Source organism: Lepidochelys kempii, chromosome 19 (assembly GCF_965140285.1).
Source record: "Lepidochelys kempii isolate rLepKem1 chromosome 19, rLepKem1.hap1, whole genome shotgun sequence".
Lineage (NCBI taxonomy): Eukaryota > Metazoa > Chordata > Testudines > Cheloniidae > Lepidochelys > Lepidochelys kempii.
The window spans coordinates 1,924,735-1,943,301 of NC_136398.1; the positions used below are offsets into that span (position 1 = coordinate 1,924,735).

General features: G+C 47.0%; 1 protein-coding gene across 2 annotated transcripts in view; it reads left to right on the plus strand.

The window, feature by feature from the left end:
* Positions 1 to 8,055: 8,055 nt before the first annotated feature.
* The window catches only part of GRIK3 (glutamate ionotropic receptor kainate type subunit 3), a 229,666-nt gene continuing 219,154 nt past the window's right edge, over positions 8,056 to 18,567 (plus strand). For both annotated transcript variants that reach the window (XM_073317613.2, XM_073317615.2), the window contains exon 1: positions 8,056 to 8,476. In XM_073317613.2, the coding sequence (XP_073173714.1) occupies positions 8,362 to 8,476 (115 nt within the window). In that variant the 5' untranslated portion in view covers positions 8,056 to 8,361. The remainder of the gene's footprint in view (positions 8,477 to 18,567) is intronic.

An 18,567-nucleotide genomic window follows, 5' to 3' on the forward strand; every position in this document is an offset into this window, starting at 1 on the left:
GGGGCTGGTCCCACACCACTCAGATCAATGGGGATTGACCCTTCAATGGAAGCAGGACTGAGTTTGAGAGATGATACAAACGAACCATAAAATGAAGCCGGCCAAATTAATCTGTGGTATAATTCCACTGAAGTCCGAGTTTAACAAGCATCTGAAATAACATGCTCTTTGCTTGCCCTTTGTGTGTGGACAAAAATAGGTATGAAAGACTCATTCCAAGTCTTTGCATGGGTAATTAGCCATATGGGTAGTAAATTGCCCTGTGAATCTACAGGTTGGGAAGTGCCCAACCTTCTGCTCAGCCATTTGGTACATTTCTCCAGGAAAAAGAACTCCTTTTCTGGGGTTCACACAATGGATCATGCTTTGTAGCTGCCAGGGGGAAAACAAAGTACTTGAGAAGTTATTAGAAAGCCAAGGAGCAACCCAAATATTTTTGTAAACTGGTTCCGTGTAAAGACAATTGCAAGCAGAGTCTAATTCTGTAGCCTCTAATTTTCTTGCCTGACAAAGCAGGCATAGTTTACCCATCAGCTGCAAACATCTTATCCCACCCACCCCAAGGTTGGAAGTGGCTTGAATTTTTTATAAAAAAAGGAGGAAAGATGGCTTCCTATGGCTGCAGAAAGGGAGGGACTATGTCTGCAAAGCCTGTGTGACTCCACTCCTCGTTCCCTCCCTGTCAAGCTCAAAAGATTATAGCATAGCACAGGAAAGGGAACACAGGATGGAACTGATTGGCCAAAATGGTTTGACTTGTCAGATGACAAACATGTGCTGTGATAAAGATAATAATTTAAGCTGGCCTTACTTACTCATTTGCTCCCTGTTGCCCTTTTCAGAGTACAAGACATGCTACAATTTTACAAGTTCGCCTGCTGTTGTATACCATTGATTAGCTGACACATGGTTCACAACAGACCTGTTTTGCATACAAAGCCTGATGGTTTGACCCTCTGGGTGCTAAGGTTACCTACTTTTGTTCCTTGCTTGTTAGCGATGTACAACCCTATCGGATAAAAGGACTGACAAATCGCAGCCAATGTGTGCAAATGCTAGGACAAATTCTCTGCTGGTATAAAACTGGTGCAACTCTGGTCACTTTAGTAGAGCTCCATGACTTTACACTAGTGGAGAGAATGGCCCATTTTCTCAAATCTGGACTTGCCAATACTTTCACCTTGAAGAACTAAATTCAAACCCAGATAACCCTAGGTAGTTCAGTGAACCTTGGAAATGGATTCTTCTGAAGGGTGCCCCAGCTCCACTTCACTAGTTTATGCTCAGTAGAGGACCCAGGAGGTCGGCAAGATAAGGTTCCATGTACCAAAGGTTTCAGAGTGGTAGCCGTGTTAGTCTGTATCAGCAAAAACAATGAGGAGTCCTTGTGGCACCTTAGAGACTAACAAATTTGTTTGGGCATGAGCTTTCGTGGGCTAAAACTCACTTCATCAGATGCATGTAGTGAAAAATACAGTAACCGGTATAGATAGGGTGACCAGATGTCCCATTTTTAAAGGGACAATCCCGTTTTTTGGGACTTTTTCTTATATAGGCGCCTATTACCCCCCACCCTGTGTCCCGTTTTTTCACAGTTGCTATCTGATAACCCTAAGTATATATATTACAGCACAAGAAAAGATGGGAGTTGCCTTACCAAGTAGGGGGTCAGTGCTAATGAGGCCAATTCAATTAAGGTGGAAGTGATTCTCAACAGTTGACAAGAAGGGGTGAATATCAACAGAGGGAAAGGTTTCAGAGGAGCAGCCATGTTAGTCTGTATTCGCAAAAAGAAAAGGAGGACTTGTGGCACCTTAGAGACTAACACATTTATTTGAGCATAAGCTTTCATGACCTACAGCTCACTTCATCGGATGCATTCAGTGGAAAATACAGTGGGGAGATTTATATACATAGAGAACATGAAACAATGGGTGTTACCATACACAGTGTAACAAGACTGACCAGGAAAGGTGAGCTATTGCCAGCAGGAGAGCGGGGGCGGGGGGGGAACCTTTTATAGTAATAATCAAGGTGGGCCATTTCTAGCAGTTGACAAGAATGTCTGAGGAACAGGGGGGCGGAATAAACAAGGGGAAATAGTTTTACTTTGTGTAATGACCCATCCACTCCCAGTCTCTATTCAAGCCTAAGTTAATTGTATCCCGTTTGCAAATTAATTCCAATTCTGCAGTCTCTCATTGGAGTCTGTTTTTGAAGTTTTTTTGTTGAAGAATTGCAACTTTTAGGTCTGTAATCGAGTGACCAAAGAGATTGCAGTGTTCTCAGACTGGTTTTTGAATGTTATAATTCTTGACGTCTGATTTGTGTCCATTTATTCTTTTATGTAGAGACTGTCCAGTTTGACCAATGTACATGGCAGAGGGGCATTGCTGGCACATGATGGCATATATCACATTGGTAGATGGGCAGGTGAACGAATTACTTTTGCAGTGCTACTGGGGCCAATGCAATCAAGGGGGACATTGCCGATTTCCAGCAGTTGACAAGAAGGTGTGAGTACCAGCAGAGCATTGCCACCCCTCCCACGGAAATATTCATGTAAAATTAACGGGAGCAGGCGGTATGAACATTCTTCAAGTCTTCACAGCCCTCACAGAGGGAGTTCGCTGTCTCGTTTGACAGCAGCTTCCATTCTTTCCATGTGTTTGCCTTATTTTCGCAATAATACATTCCACAGAAGTGGATACATTTCAGACTCGCTATTCGGACAGAAATGTACACAGTGTAGTGTAGCTACATTTCTTCTAGTAGTTTATCTGGGCTACTGTAACACATATTGCAGTAAAATCATATTTCTCCTCTCACTTTAGTGTCGAGTCTATTTGTCTATCTAGCCGCACCGTAATGACTTTATGCAGTAGGTTTAGCAGCAAAACATGCTTTCCTGGCAAATCTACAGGAATGTGTCTAGTGAGAATAAACTTGACAAAAATCTAAGATGCAAGGACATCTCCTTTTGACTTTCAAATGATACTGCCTATGTGACTTTCTGATGGAGCAGGAAGCACATTCACTGTCTTGCAACACTTTACAAATGTATGAGAGGTTTATGACATTTTGAGAAGTCTTTAACTCTGCTGTTTCTGTGTGTGTTGGGGAGAGGGGGTGCAGAACATGTAAGATGTGCAAGCTGATGAAAGCAGTGACTGCTCTGAGGCGTGTGCGGTATGCAGTATCACTATCGTTTACAAGAGACAGTAAAATAAACTCTTGTTCAGGCTCCTAGTGATGCATGAAAAAAAATGTTTCTCCCATCATAGATGATGTGTTGAGACATGAGTGGATTTTTTCTCCCTCAGTCCTTTTCTCTCTCTGAATCAACATAATACAATGCAGAACAAATCTAGGTTGTAAGCTCTTTCTCTTACTGTGTTCTTTCAGTGCCCTGACCTCAGTTAATTCTGTCTGTCTGTCTAAGTGCTACCATAACATAAATGTTAAAAAAACTCTATTATTCTTATTAAAGTTCTTTGATTCAAGGACAATCTCTTACAGGGTTGCAGAGTGTCTGCCATAATGGAGCCCTCCTGATCCTAATCAATGCAATAACAATTCCCAGATTGTCTCCAAAATCACACTCCCCTCCCCCCGGCCATACGGCTCTCTCTCTCCCCACCCCCTGTATTGTGGCATATAGGAAGCTGGGGGAGAGGTTAGAATGAAAAACAGATAGGACTAAAAAAAAGTATTTAATTGGGGTGGGTGAAAGGAAGGAAGAATCATCCATAACGGGTGAACCTGTGAACCATTAAAGTGAATTTAATTTAGCAAACCTATCAATCAAGCTGCTAACTGTCAAACTTAAAGGATAGCTGAAAATATTTCAGTAGAGGGCACTCAAGACCTAGGAATCTCTATTTGCCAAACCCTGCGTATTTACTCTGTAGTATTTTACAAGGGTTTAGCACATGACTCTCATGTAATGTGAGCACTGGGTCTCATATCTCACACTGATTGTGGTTATATTATACCCAATGCATATAAATCTAAACAAAATTCATGTGCATGTGGCTAATAATAAATGAACCAGTTTAGACAGCCATTGTTTTGGGTTTTTTGGTTTTTTTAAATGGTCTTTTTTCCCTTCTACGGTATTGTGGAAAAAATGTCCTGAAAGTAGAAGTGCTTATATCATGTCTCTTTGTGTGAATTTCATCCTTCTTAGGTTGTCGGAAACATTAACCTGATTTGAAAGTGTCCTTTACTGATCAACGTTTTTTTTCTAGATATTAATAAAATGTTTCAACATTTTGTCCTCTTTTGTAAGCAGTTCCTTTTATACTTGAAGAGAAAAAGCTTTGCATTAAAATTAATGGTATTTAGAACTTCCGTAAATCTTTAGGCTTGCCTGTGGGTGAGAGAACATTAAGATGCTTATGTATACAATCAATGTAAAATGTTCATGAGTGTCATACTCCTATCAGTATAACAAATACAGCAGGAACTACTATGTGTAACCACTGCAAAAACATGTAGTAAAAGAGTCTAAAAAATACCAGGACATCTTAAGCTACCTGTGACCACACAGCTTCCTAATTCATAAAAATAAAAAGTATACTATGTTTATGCCCTGTAAGTACAGTACAGAATTTGCATTAATTGGTGATGGATAGACTGTGAAATGATGAATTACTGCCATAAAACTATTTTCACTATATTTGTGCATTGTGCAAATAGATTTTAGCGCAATCAATGGAAATCACATAAGAACTGTAAAACAACATTGTGCTATTCTAGTGAAGGACAGTGGAGCAATGATAGATTTCTGTAAGGTGTTCTAACAACTTGTGGTGATACCAGTTCCTTGTCTTTTGAGTCTCCCAGGTCAATTTGTATTGTGGGCTTAGTTAGACAGGAAGGTCTTCAAGACAAGAAATGAGTTGTTTTGGATTTTTTTTTAAATTTTGTACAGCACATTACATGCACTGTGTAAACAATTACATTATGTTGAAATTCAGTTAATTAATGTGCAGCATTGAGTCTGCATTTCACAGAGCAGTTTTCATAATGTTTACAATTGCTGTGTATTGCCACAGTTCGGTCAATGCATGAGTCTGGCCCATTACTAGTAGGTGTGTTAAATCCATCTACTGCAGCAGGTGTCAGTGGGAACTTGTATGTAAAAACACATATGTAGAATTACACGCTCTCTTCCTAAAAACATGCTGATGTGACTGAGACAAGGACTCGGAGCTGGGGTTTCCAAACTGTTTTATTATTGATCATAGAACATAGAACAATCCCAGGTTGACATTTGGTGCGAGAGCGGAATTCGCTCTGGAGGGAGCAAAGGCCAGAAAAGAATGAAGCTGCTAAGTTGCACATGCAAGAGAGAAGGGTGCTGAGAGCAGGCCAGCCAGTGAGAGCGCCAGGGTGGGGCTTCAGAAATACAAGGGAGGATGGGAAGAAAAATATACCAGGGATTTGCCATCCTGTTCAATTTTTCACCTTGCAAGACTCTCAGCTTCTATAGAGATGGGGAGAAGATATGAACCCAGAGAGAACAGACTTTGTATTCCAGCATCTATACACCACAGTTTCTGCTGCTAGACATTACAGGCATTTTTGTTTCCTTTGGTTAACTTCGTTGTTGTTGTTGTTGTTTCGGGCTCACTCTCCCGCCTCAACTAACATCGCAGAGCTTTCTCCATGAAAGCTTGCAGCATCCATGGCCTCTGCATACCATCCAACCCCAATCAAACAGCAAAAGATAAACTACACCCATGCTCTGATTAGTATTTATATTGCACTGCACCCATCCACAGCCCCCAGTCGGGATCAGGTTTCCATAGTGCAAGGTGCTGCACATACCCAGAGTAAGAGACAATCCTTACCCAGTAACAAACTAACCCAATATATCAGCCTGCAGCTGGCTTTTACACCTAAGGATTCATAGAGACAGAACCCACTAGCCTGACTTAAATAAAATCAACCCCCCTTCTTTACAACCTGCCCAGACTGACAGCAACAAGGAACAGCTGCTGCTCTAACTCAGAGCAAAAGCCTCTTCCTTCACCAGGCATATCTGTCTCTATCTCATTACAAGCAGCCCCCAGCTCATGCCCTTTGTAAAGGGCTACAGATGTCCCTCATATCCGCCATTAGCAGGGAGACTTTGCCTCCATGCCCTTTCCCTGAATCTTTAATCCTCTATGTACCCCCAACGCACTGTCAGGAGATGATAGAAATTGTCTTCGCTTGAAACACCCACATGCGCAGCCCAGCTGTAGATAATGAAATTCCCCCAGGAGCTCAGGGCCCCTGCACACCCACTTTAAGTTTGACAGTTAGCAGCTTGATTGATAGGTTTGCTAAATTAAATTCACTTTAATGGTTCACAGGTTCACCCGTTATGGATGATTCTTCCTTCCTTTCACCCACCCCAAGGCTAGCAGCTATTAGCCTTGCTCTCGGGTGTAACACCTGTGCAAATGACAGCTGGAGAGCCCTGCCCCCCGCTGCTTGGTAATTGGCCTAATCACTCAATGGGGCCAGTCTGAGAAAAAGTCATCCCCCTTGTGAAATTAGGCCCAAAGCCCATGTCATAATTTTGGTAACTTGCCTGTAGCCCAAGGAATATATTACAGCCACTGTTCCCACCAGTTGCTAATTCTATTCTCTAGAGACACTTACCGGTGATCAGAAACCCCCGGGGTGGGCGCCTACCTGGCTAACCCACTGTGTGCGCTACAAAGATGTGCTCACTAATTGCTGCAAAACATCAAAACCAGAGTCTTTCCTTTTGCACTTGAGGCTGATAGGGATGGGGGTGGCCTTTCCTCTTTCTTTAAGGATAGGAATGGTAATTGCAGGGTCATGAGGGCTAGTACTGAGTTAAATGCTCAGCGAGAGGCCAGAGATATCAGCCCTCCCGACAATGCGAGATGGTTTTGAGCCTACCACCGAGGAACTAAAAAGACAAGGCCAATGAGAAGGATGGATGCTTATGGGCTCTGAGTACGTCTGTAAGAAAATTGAAGAGCCGCTCCTCAGATGTTCCAGGCGATGCAGTCGCCGACAGCCGGCAAACGCGAGCGCCTGGGGATGATGGAATAGGTCAAACAATTGAAAAGAGAAAAATAAACGCACCGCAGCCTCGCCCCAGCAAGCTGACAGAGCAGCCCGCTCACCTAGTGATTTTCCAGCCCTTTGTCTCTGTCACGGAGGTCATTCAACGCCTATAACTGCAGAACTCCTGGCTGCTTTGCAGCGCCGGGACTCCTCTCACCTCCCACCAGAGAGGGGGTTTTAAAATTATTATTATTGTCCTCACCCCCATCCCCTTTTCCTGCCTGCAGATAAACTCTGGCTGCAGGATGCTCAGTCTCTGCCCTTTCCCTTACATCCAGCCTCCTTGAATGCCTCCATCCATAGCCTGGCCAGGGCCAGGAGGCGCTGCCCAGGCGGGTCTCCCTGCTCCAGGCTGAAGGGATGCTGCCAGGAGGGCAGCCCCGCTGCAAGGCAGCCCCAGCCTGGCCGGGAGGGGTCCCCCGGAGAAGTTTCCCACGGTCACTGTCCGGGCTGCCGGAGGGGGGCTCCCTCCCGCAGGGACACCCCTCCCCGGGCACCCCACTGCTGCGCCCCCTCCCACGTCAGCCCAGGGCTCCAGGGAGGGGGACAGGCTCGCACGCGGCCAGGAGCAGCCCCCCAGGCTCGCGCCCCCTCCCGCGGGTCCCAGGCTGCGCGGGCTCCGCAGCCGCGGCCCTTCTGGGCGCACCGGTGCGCCCGGGCGCAGGGCTGCGCGTGTCCCGGTACCTGCGCGGGGCGGAGCGAGCCCTGCGCCCCGGCGGCGAGGAGCCCTTGCCTCCCATTGTCCCCCGCGAAGCTGAGTCGCCCGCCTGCCTCCTTCCCAGCCCCAGCTGCTCGGGGCTGCCCGCCTCCCCTGGGGGCTGCTCCTGGGGGTGGGGTGGGGGGGTTTCATCCCCCTCCAAACTCTGCTCCCCGCCCCGTGTGTGCGCGCGTGTCTGTGTCTGTGTGTGCGCGCGTGTGCAAGAGACTCCACGCCAGGGCTTTGTGCTCACCAGCCAGAGCATCAGGGGTAGGAGGGGACAGAGACTCCGGCAGGCTGAGCCGGAGCAGCCAGAGCCTTCCTGCCGGTGACACCCGGCTCGGCCCGGGCACCCAGCCGGCGGGGCTGAGCCCGCGACGCTTCCGTGGGTCTGGCACGGCGCGGGCTGCAGCGCCCAGTAGGATGAGCCAGGAGCAGCCTCCCCGCGCCCCGGCCGGCCCGCTCTGCCTAGCCCCGGCTCCCCGCTCCCTCTCGGGCTAGCCCCGAAGTCTTCGGGTCGCCAGGGGACCCCCCACGCGCAACTTGCCGGCAGGCGTTTTCCCCCAACGATGCCCCATTTCTGGCTCGCTCTGCGGAGTGTGCTTGTGGAATACTGGGCAGGGCTCCTGCTTTGCACCGTTTGGGTCCAGGAGTCGCACGGGATGCCGCATGTCATCCGGATAGGTAAGAGCGGCGGGAGCTGCCCTCGCCCCCTGGCTCCTCTTGCGGGGGTGCGGGGGGCGGTTTGCTCTCTGGGGCTGGCGGCTGGCGCGGACAGGGCTTGCCCCCGGTCTGCTGTGATCTCTGGCGGCTGCCAGGCCAGCCAAGTGCACTTGCCGAAGGAAGCAGCCCAAGGGCCAGCCCGACGCGGAGGGAAGGTCCCGTTCGGCGGGGCAGGGAAGGAAGGGGAGAGTCCGGGACGCACCGACTGGGTGGGGGGCTCCGGGGGGCGGTTGGCTGCTGCTGGCCCACGCGGCGAGATGTCCAGGGCGCAGCTCTGCCGGCAGCGATGGGGCGGGGAGCGGGTTGGAAGGGCGGCGGGACACCGCGGGGGTGAAGGATGCAGGGGCGGGTGTTTTCGGGGAGATCCAGCGGCGAGCTTGTCAGGACTGAGTCGGTGACCGTGGCCGGGGGGGCAGAGTCGCCCGCGGTGGCTCCTCTCCACGGCAAAGGGGAGCTGGCCAGGGTCCAGCGGGCGGCATGCCCCGGGAAGGGGGCTTAGCAGAAGGGAAAGTTTGGGCAGGGGCTTCCCCCCTGCTCGGCGCTGTGGAGGAGGGGAGCCGGCCGGGGGCTGCCCCAGAGCAGGAGCGGGGCTGCGCGCACACGGCGGGGTGAGTGAAGCTGCAGGAGGCGGCGTGAGCGCTGGCGGGGTGCTGAACCCAGACTCCCCTTGGCTCTGGCCGGGGCGTGGTGAGCAGGGGGCCCTTGCTACCGCTGGCTGGGGCGGGGAGGGGAGGGGGGGGCGGCAAACATGCGAGTGCATTGGACTGAACGCAGCGGCGCCTTGTCATTTTATTTGCTTGAGGCTGAGGTGTGAAGGGGGGTTGCAGCCCTAAAAGGACGAGCGATCAAATGCTGCGACTCCCACTGACTCCCCGCACATGGCCGCTGAAGCCAGGCAACTGGCGCTGGCAGCCACGTTTGTTCTGGGGAGTGACTGAGGTTACGGGGAGGTTTTACGTTTTTAATAATGTTGCCCAAAGTCATGGCACGGCCGGGGATGCAGGGGAGAGCCACAGATGCTCTTTAATTAAAGATGCAATTCTGAAGTGTGGGACTTAAGGAAGGCGCTGTTCTCTCTCGGCACTCAGTCCAACGTACACACAGCCTTTGCGTTTTTTGGTTGTGTGGTTTTGGTGCACGACTCCAGGGGTTTGCTCTCTGCCACATGACACAGCTCTCATTCGCGTTTTACAAAGGGACCCTGGGACCGAAGGCTCGTGGCCGAGCAGGTGTCAATGGAAGGACAGTGGGGATGAAAACAGAGAGGAACAGGGACCTTATTTGCCCAAATGCAACTTAACAGCAGCCCTCACCCATGTCTGTCAGAGGAAACCAAGGTAGCTGGACCACAAATAAAATCCTGCCACTTTAAGTTTTTTTCTTTTTAAGTTTCAAATATTTATATCTGTGTATATACATTTCAGTTTCTTACTTGCTGCCCATTGGATTTTACCGGTGCTACGTCGGCTTGGGGATACAGAAATCACAGAAGAGCTTAGGGCCTAGGTGTGACCTCTCCACCTATGGAAAGGTTTCAAATGACCACATGCCCTAGCCTGCCCCATGGACTGATGGCCCGACGCAGGGAGACCGAGCACCTGCTGCTTCTCGGAGTAAGATCCTGCGGCCCTGAGGCCGGACGCTGCAGTTGTATCCACCGAGGCTCCTGTGCAGGTTCAGATCATCATGGATTCAGAGGGGGAAGGCTCAGGAGACGCCTGCATGGGTCCAACGGCAGGGTCAGGGGGGTCTTCGCAGCTTCGCTTCCTAAATCCAGTCGCCCTGGGGTTCTCTGAGGGCAAAGCCCTGGATCCTGTGGGCAGGTTGTGCACTGAGGAGGCCCAAGTGCGAGGGAGCTCCCCAGCCTAGGCTGTGTGAGCAAGGGAAGGGCTGTCACTATGACAGAGCCGTTGTGGGAGTTCAGCAGTGTAACTGCAGATCTACGGCTCTGAAATGCCCCTCCCTACTAGGGTGGTGGAAACTGTAGCACAGGGAGGGTGTAGACCCCTGCATGGGCTCCATGATTCTGCGCATCTCCGTCTGCGCCGTGGAGCAGAACCCCACTGTAGCTAGCCTGGCAGTTCTTACTCAGGCTAACTTCCCACCGAAGTTGCCGCCTGAGAGGGGACAGGTGTCTCGGGTTCCAGTCCTGCAGCTGGATATGGTTGCACAGGCATGCAGGGGTCCAACATTAGCAGATCCAATTGCAACCCTGGGGCACTGGGAGTTGCAACTTGTGATCCAACTATCTCCACTGCCAGGCACCTGGTGCAGCCACGTCATCCTGAACAAAGGGGCTGTCAGATGCTGCCATTCTGACTTGGTAGCGATTTAAGGACTGCACAAGGTGTAGGGCAGGGGAGAATCAGGCTCAGTCCCTTGACCCACAATGGCTTGCACTGTCATCTGCCTAGCTCACCAGAGCTGCAAGCTGCCCCGTGATTTGCCCGGCCTTCTGAGATACTCAAGCAGACACTTGAAGGAGAGCTTACGGGAGTCACTGGGAGGGGAAGGTGCTCAGCACCATAGAGGATTAGGCCCATCTTCTTGGGACTTCGCTGTGGCTCAAGGGAATTGTTCAGCAAGAGACTCCAAGGCCGAGTGGCCTCAACCACCCAAGGAAAGTATTTTCTGTTGGAGCTTGAAAAGGCTCCAGGCCCTTGCAGCAAGAGCAGAGAAGAAAGGACACTTGACATTCCGGCGCTATTGAAAAAAATCATCATGAACTTGCCACCTGGATCATTCTCACTGGTGGGGACACTGTGGGTCTGATTTGCCATTGCCTTGCCCTCCCTCCCCTACCCCAGTGCCAAATGCTGCTGAGTCAGGTGGGCAGGGTTTTGCTCTCACACTAGCCTGGCATAAATGTCCCCACAGTGAGCAGTCTGGCCTTCCTTCCCTGCAAACACCTCTGCCTACAGCCCCTGTCAGTGGTGTTATGGGTTGAATGGAAAGGGATGTTTTTAATTTCTAAAAGTAAAAAAGCCAAATTCCTATCTCTAGCAGAGCCTAACTTGGTTTTGGTCAATGAACTAGGAAAGTTAAAATGCAGAGAGGTGACTGAGGGTCTAGGGAAAGCTACAAATGCCTTAGCGACATTCGTTTAAAATTGCCATCATATTTTCCTCCCCTTGGGTTCAGTTGAAAAATGCAGATTTTTCTCTCTGCATTGATTTGCCTGTCAGTTTGTGCACAGCTACACCGATTCCAAATTCCGCTTTTAATGAATAGAGTACATTGGGACATGGAAAACTCCTGAAGAGGTAGCCTTTGTGCTTTAAAAACAGTCAAGTTTTAAAGGCTAGTTTGGTTTGAAATGAAACTGACAATGGAATATGTGCCATTTGAATTCTAGGGAAGGCATCCAGGACAAGGAAGGGAAGATCCAGAAAGCGTGTGCTCTCTCTCTCAGATCCTCGTAATGGAGGAAAGGAGGGAGGGAAGAGATCGATAACACAGAAAATACATGCCTTGATTTATTATTAAATGGGAGTTTTCCCCAGCTTTTTCAGTATCTATTTGAATTTTATGTGATCCATCAAATATTTTCAAATATTACACAGAAACCTCAGATTAGATCTTCTATACAGTCAAGTGGCTGGATTCATCTCCCAGTTATACCGGGATAAATCCAGAGTAACTCCACTGACTTAAGTGGAATTACTCCAGATTTCCCCTCCTCCCCCCCTCCCCCCCGCCACTGAAGAGAATTTAGCCCCCAGTGGTTTGTGATAGTCAGACTCTGGATGTGCATGTAATCAATGGAACTACTCTTGGTAGTAAGTGCTGCACTTGATAATAAGTATTTGCAGCGTCATGCCCAATCTGTAGTAAAAGCTGCTGCTCTGAATGTGTATAATGTGATTATGCTATTTTAAACAGCATATTTATCTGGCCTTTCTGTTAAATTAAAAAAGCAGCCGCAGCTCTCTTCATCAGTGATAGACGAGAGCTTGATGCCATCTTGTAATGTCCGAAGTTACTAACCGGAACAATGCGAAAGCAGATGACGTCACACTTAGGATTTCAAGCATGTCCTGTTTTTAACAAATTAATTTTAGTTGCTTCAGAAACTGTAGAATTATGTCAATGCAAGACCAGAAAGCAAAACCTACGTAGATATGAACCAGACAACATGAACGCAAGACTAATAGTAAATAATAATATACAAGAGGGAGAGTGAGTGGTAGAAATTAATCCACTCTTTGAATGTTTGCAATTTTTGGTTGCCTGGTCTTTTGTTATTATGTAGCACCAGCACTGTATATGTCCTGAGCCCAATCCGACGGCCTGAATGCACATGGGTTCTCCTACCGGCTTCAGTGGATTACTGCAGTGAATAAGGGCTGCAGGACCATATCTTTTTCTTAAGTGCTCAGTGATATGTAGGTGCAAATTACTTGAACTTGTGCTTTCGTTTCTTATATTGTCACCAAAACCCTCGGTACGTACATACCACATCCTCCTCTCTGCATACAGGGAGCTATTGTCTGGAGCGAATTTCATTGTGTTTTCTGAATATTTGAAATGATTCACTTTCCCCTTCATTTGTCTTCAGCTTTAAATTTTAATTTTTTTTTTGGTTACTCAGATTACATTTTTCTTTTTATTTATTTCCATAGATGTTATACTTCAAGCGTGATAGAAGGGTCCAATCCTGTGTTACTGAAGTCAATGGGAATTTTGTCATCTACGTCACTAATAACAGGATTGGGCCCTGACTGAACTTTTAAAGAAACGGTCTTAGATAGCTGAATGATAGGGCTTTGTCTCTTATTTTCTCTTTTTAAATTGTGTCGGGTAAGGGAAGAGGTCAGGGCATCGATTCTTTGGGTGATTTGCAAGTAATGCAGGAGAGAGAGACAATGGGATTGTAGTTGGCAGGGAAAATGATAATTGATTATTTTATATAAATATGTAGAAAATAAATTTGGTGCATAATTATCCTTCCCTGTGAGATCAGCTTTTTCATGGCTTATTATTGTGTGTCTGGCATATTTTTAAAACCAGATTTCTAGTTTCAGCAAAGGAAGTTTTATTTTTTAAAAACCCAGATTTCCCTAGGCAAGAGAGATGTCTTCTAGTAGGGATCTGTGCTGAATGCTATGGGATTTGTGAAGGCTGCAGGAGGTAATTCTCAGAAAGGCTGGTCAAGTATTATTCTATTCGGCTCAGCTTGATTAATAGTTTGGAGAAATTCTTGTTTCAGTGAGAGGGTGAGGGGAAGCGTTAGACTGAGTTCTTGCAGGGCCGTAAAACAGGAGTTCACAGGTGTGAGGGGTCGCTAGGTTTTGCCTGCCTTTTCCTAAATAGTGTAGTTGCTGGCCCCAAGCCAGTAGGTAAGGGTTTGTATTCAGGGGAGTTCCTTGCCCTTAATCCAGGGTGTATATGGGATAGAGACCAACCCTATTCATCCTTCTATCATGAAAGACTCTAACATCTTATTTACATAGTTATTTTGTATAAGCCTCTCCTAATCCTACACACAGAGACAGAGGGCCAGACTCCAATTAACTCCAGTTTTCTGCCAGTGGAGCCCTGCTGGCTTCAGCGTTGCCGGATTTACACTGGTGTGAGTGAGATCAGACTCAACCCCACACAGTTTGCAGCAACTCTCCCGAGTCCACTGCGACTCAGTGTGTCACTATAGCCGAATGGGCCGGCACACTTGTCTTTGAGTTTGGGAATCACTGAGTGTAAAACAATGAGAAATTTCTTTCAGTGACTGGTGATGCGATGAAACATTGGTGTGTAGGAGCAGACAGAAGCTGAATGAAGATCAATATGTTTCCCCCCACCCCTGGAAGCAAATAGCTTTAGACAAGTGGCTTCCTGCCACCTGGGATCAGCATACAGACTTAGAAAACATTAACTTGAGGAATCTTCCCTTCCAGCCAAGCTGACTGCACAAATTCCAGCCATTTTATTCTTTAACGGCTGTGTAAACAGAAAGAACTGAAACTTGAATTTCACTGGGCTGAGTTAGCATGAGTTAGTCAATGCCAGCCTGACTGCAAAATGCACCTTGGCCCAGATTCTGACCCATTTACATAACTGGTGTAAATCTGGAGTGACTCTTTAGAAGTCAGTGGAGTTACTTCCAATTTACAAAGGGGTAAATGAGATCAGAATCTGGCCCCCTCTTGTATCAATGGGGGACACAAGCCCCCACAGACAAATTGATTTCCTTGGGATTCTCTGCTTGTTAGCACGTTGCATTTTTGCAAGTTAAGACCTTTTTTTAAATCACTTTTCTGCTTTTGTGGCCTTTTCTGTATTTTCAACACCAGGCACTCATCGCTCCATCTTTTTATAACTGAAAATGTTATTTCGGGTCACAAGATCCTTTGCGTCGAATAGTATATTTTAGTGATTTCAGCAGACTGTACAGGTGGCAAACTGTTGGTGGCATATAAGTTCTCAATACATCTGAATCACAACATTACTTCTTTATTGCAGAGAAGTCTAATAGTTTGATCTCAGCTTCCTCTTGAGAAACTCACACAGGATATTAAGATGAAACATGAAAACTGACCCCAGTTAAACATAGGAATAGGAGTCCAGCTGAAATAAATATAACCTCTTGTGTGCAGCAGCTGTGGCTGCTTCCTCGAATGAAACAGACACTTTCTCAAGACTCTGTGTGCACTGATCCATAGACCCCTTTGCACAAAGTGAAACTCACTAGGTTTACATAGAACTGAAATGATGCATAACCTTTGGACAGAGTCTGCATGGGGTGAGTTTCACCACTCAGTCCTTAATGGTAATGGGGCTATTAACTCTGGCACCAGGTTCGGTACTGTCTCTCATGAATGCCCCATAATAAAGGCTGGATCGTTAATTTCGTGCCTTGCCACCTGCTGTGCAAACCCCTCCTTCTTATCTTGATTTCTCCTTCTCTGGACCATTTCTGTTTAAAGAACTAAATGACGGTTGATTTTTAAACCTTCGGCCTGCTTATGAGAAGACTGTTAAAAGCCTTTTTGATTCTATAATGCACAGAGCAATAGTAAAACCCAACCAATCTACAGCAAAGCTGTCTCTCTCTTCTTTTTGTAAGCTGAGCACTTCTTTAATATGGATAAGGAATTGCATTAAATTAACCATGCTAAATAAAATGTGGGCTTGCCCCATGATAATCTGTTGCAATATTGCCAAGAAACTAAAAAGCTGGCATTTAAAGAGAGCTAATGTTTGTGGAGTGCTTATTCTCTCATTTCAGCAGAGGGCAGTGTTTTTCATTTACAATTCAAGTGCTTTGTAGGTATGGCTGAAAATATGATTTTCCCTACTTCTCTGCTTCTGGCTGTTGACTGTAGCTCCTTCATATTAGCCAGCATAGCTAATTTACAACCATTTGCAAGGAAAGGGTTTGCCAACCTAGCTAGACTACGAGTGTCTCTGATGGAAACATAATATGAAATAAAACCCCAGGTTGCAGAGACTATTGGTTGTGAACATTAAGTCTACTTATCCAATGCACTGCATTTCCCCTCTCCTATAATGCTATATATTCTTCTCTCTCTCTCTCTCTCTCTTCTTGGCTAACAGTTTAATGTAATGCAGTCTAGACAGCTTTTCTTTGCATTCTCAGAACATGGGCTGGTCAGAATCTCTGTGTAACACAGATAACAGCTAGAAAGCATCAGAGCCTACTTTAAAAAAACAGACAAACCCAGGAGGAATTCAGCACCTGAAAACAAGGTTAAAAATTTGTGCTACTGGCAGTGTTGCCAAATGGAATAAATGTGGAGTCAGGAATAAGGGATTTTTGCTGAAGCAGATAGGCTGAGTTTGGTCCTAAAGCTATTTGTATCTAAGTTTGCTGAGACTCTGCATCTATGTCTGTCTGTCTGTACTGCCTTTGAGGGATGTTGGTGATCCATCATTACACGTGGGGTGCTCTCTGTCTTAACACACACAAGAGTGTTCGCTCTTTGAGCAAGGACTGCCGTTTCTTGTGTTTGTGCAACACATGCCACAATAGAGCCCTGGCCTGATGGGACTTCTGAGCACTACTGCAATGTTTAATAACAACAACAAGAGGGTATTTGTTAGTCTGAACATTAAATCAAATCCAAAGGTAACATCACAATCAGGAGAGCTTTAAGCATGGGATAGGCCCAGTTCTGTACTGCATCTTTATTCTAATGACAGCATTCTGCATCCATTCTACTTCGGATTTTCTCTTCTAACCCCCTTTCCAAAACCTCTGTCCTCACTATTTATGTGCACCAGCCACCACTTAAGTCACACGTCAGCAGCGTCCAGAGCCTCCGCATGCTGCACTGTGAAGCTAGGAACATTCTCCTTTACGTTACAGTTTTATTTTTTTTAGCTTTCATTGCGGACAGGGAAGTTTCACATGCCAAGTGTAACCTGAGATGTTTAATCATCTCTGGTGCATTGAAATCCTCAGGCCCAGGGAGACACTATATATTCTGCTACAACTTGATAATTTTACAGCACAAATATATTGCCATGGACTGAGCTGGTTTGTTCCGACAAGGAGAGAAGGTGGCTGTGATCAATAAAAAGCAGGATTTTCACACGTTGCCTAATGGAGCTGTGGCATGAATAATTCCATGACTCAGCTCAGATTTTCTCTACCGATATGCCCAATTGTTCTTCCTTTGAAATATAATTTAAAGAGATACTAAAGCAAACAGCAATTAGCAGTGATAAAAGGCTACACCACCATATCATTATTAAACAAGTCTATTACACTAGCACTCATATGCCTCAGTCAGGATCAGGGTCCTATAGTGCTCAGCACTGTACACACATAACGACATACTCCCCGCCCCGAAGAACTTACACTCACAAGTCTCTTTTCTAGTGCTTCCAAATGCTCACGTGCCAGCCAAGCATGGGTTACCAAGATAGCAACAAGGTTTGGAGGTGCCATAAACTCTCCTGCTTCAGAGTATGAGACAACTTTTAACACAGGGGATCTGGAAGGCACTCATCCGAGGAGCAGATTATCCCATAACACCCACTGTGGGGTTTCAGTTTCCTGCACCTTCCTCTGAAGCAGCTGGTGTTGGCCACCGTCAAAGACAGGATACTGCGCTAGATGGACCCCTGCGTTGATCCAGTCTGGCAACTCCCATGTTCCTGTGTTTAATGATGCAGAACCTGCCTGGGATCTGAATGCCATGCTCAGAGATAGGCTTTCTTAGTTCATATCACATTTGGAGTGAAGCATAGGCCCATAGGCACAGCATACTGTGCAGAGAACAAACCTCCCCCTTTGTTCTTTAGTTCACGGTGACATTCAAATGCAGCCACTGCAGCACAATGCTGTCAGACTTTCCTCCAGCTGTTCCTTCCCAGTCTGTGCCATTTATCCAATGGCATTTATCTACTTCCCGTTGACTGACCACCTCTATGCATCTGCTCCGAGCTTTGTCCTCTCGCTCCTCTGGCCTGACCCAGTGAACGGCAGCACACACGGAATCCACAATTTCCTTGTGATGCGAAGCCCCACAGGAACACCTCGAGCTTCTTGCTGGGTTGAAGTTTCCTCATTCTCTAGCTCATGGCTGGTATTGCTGGGAAAATAAAGTTAGTCAAGGGATCTTCCTCCTCCTGGGTGAGTGCCAGCATAAGGCTTCGAAAACCAGCTGGTTCCCCCTTCAGTCCTGAGGGCTGACGTGGTGCCCAGATCTTGTGCCCGGGGTGAATTTCACCCCCTATCCATTCTGCTAGCGGCAAGAATGAGACCCGCGTGTTCTTGCTGGGTTAAAGTGTTTGTGCTTTAGTTGCAAAGGGCTTGTGAACATTTATTCCAGTCTTCCTGGGCAACTGGACCATTCTACTCTGCTCACAGGCCTGCACCACTCTAAAGAAAATATGCCTCTGAATCCCTGAAATTACATCAGAATCTGGAGTTACAAAGGGGGAAAGCAAAGTTTTTCAGTAGTTGCTTAAGGCTTTGCTCATTTGATTTTGAACATTCAGGGAGGCAGCGTGGCCTAATGGATAGGGCACTAGACTTTAGCTCAGAAGACCTGCATTCAATGCTTGGCCTTGCCACTGAGTGACCT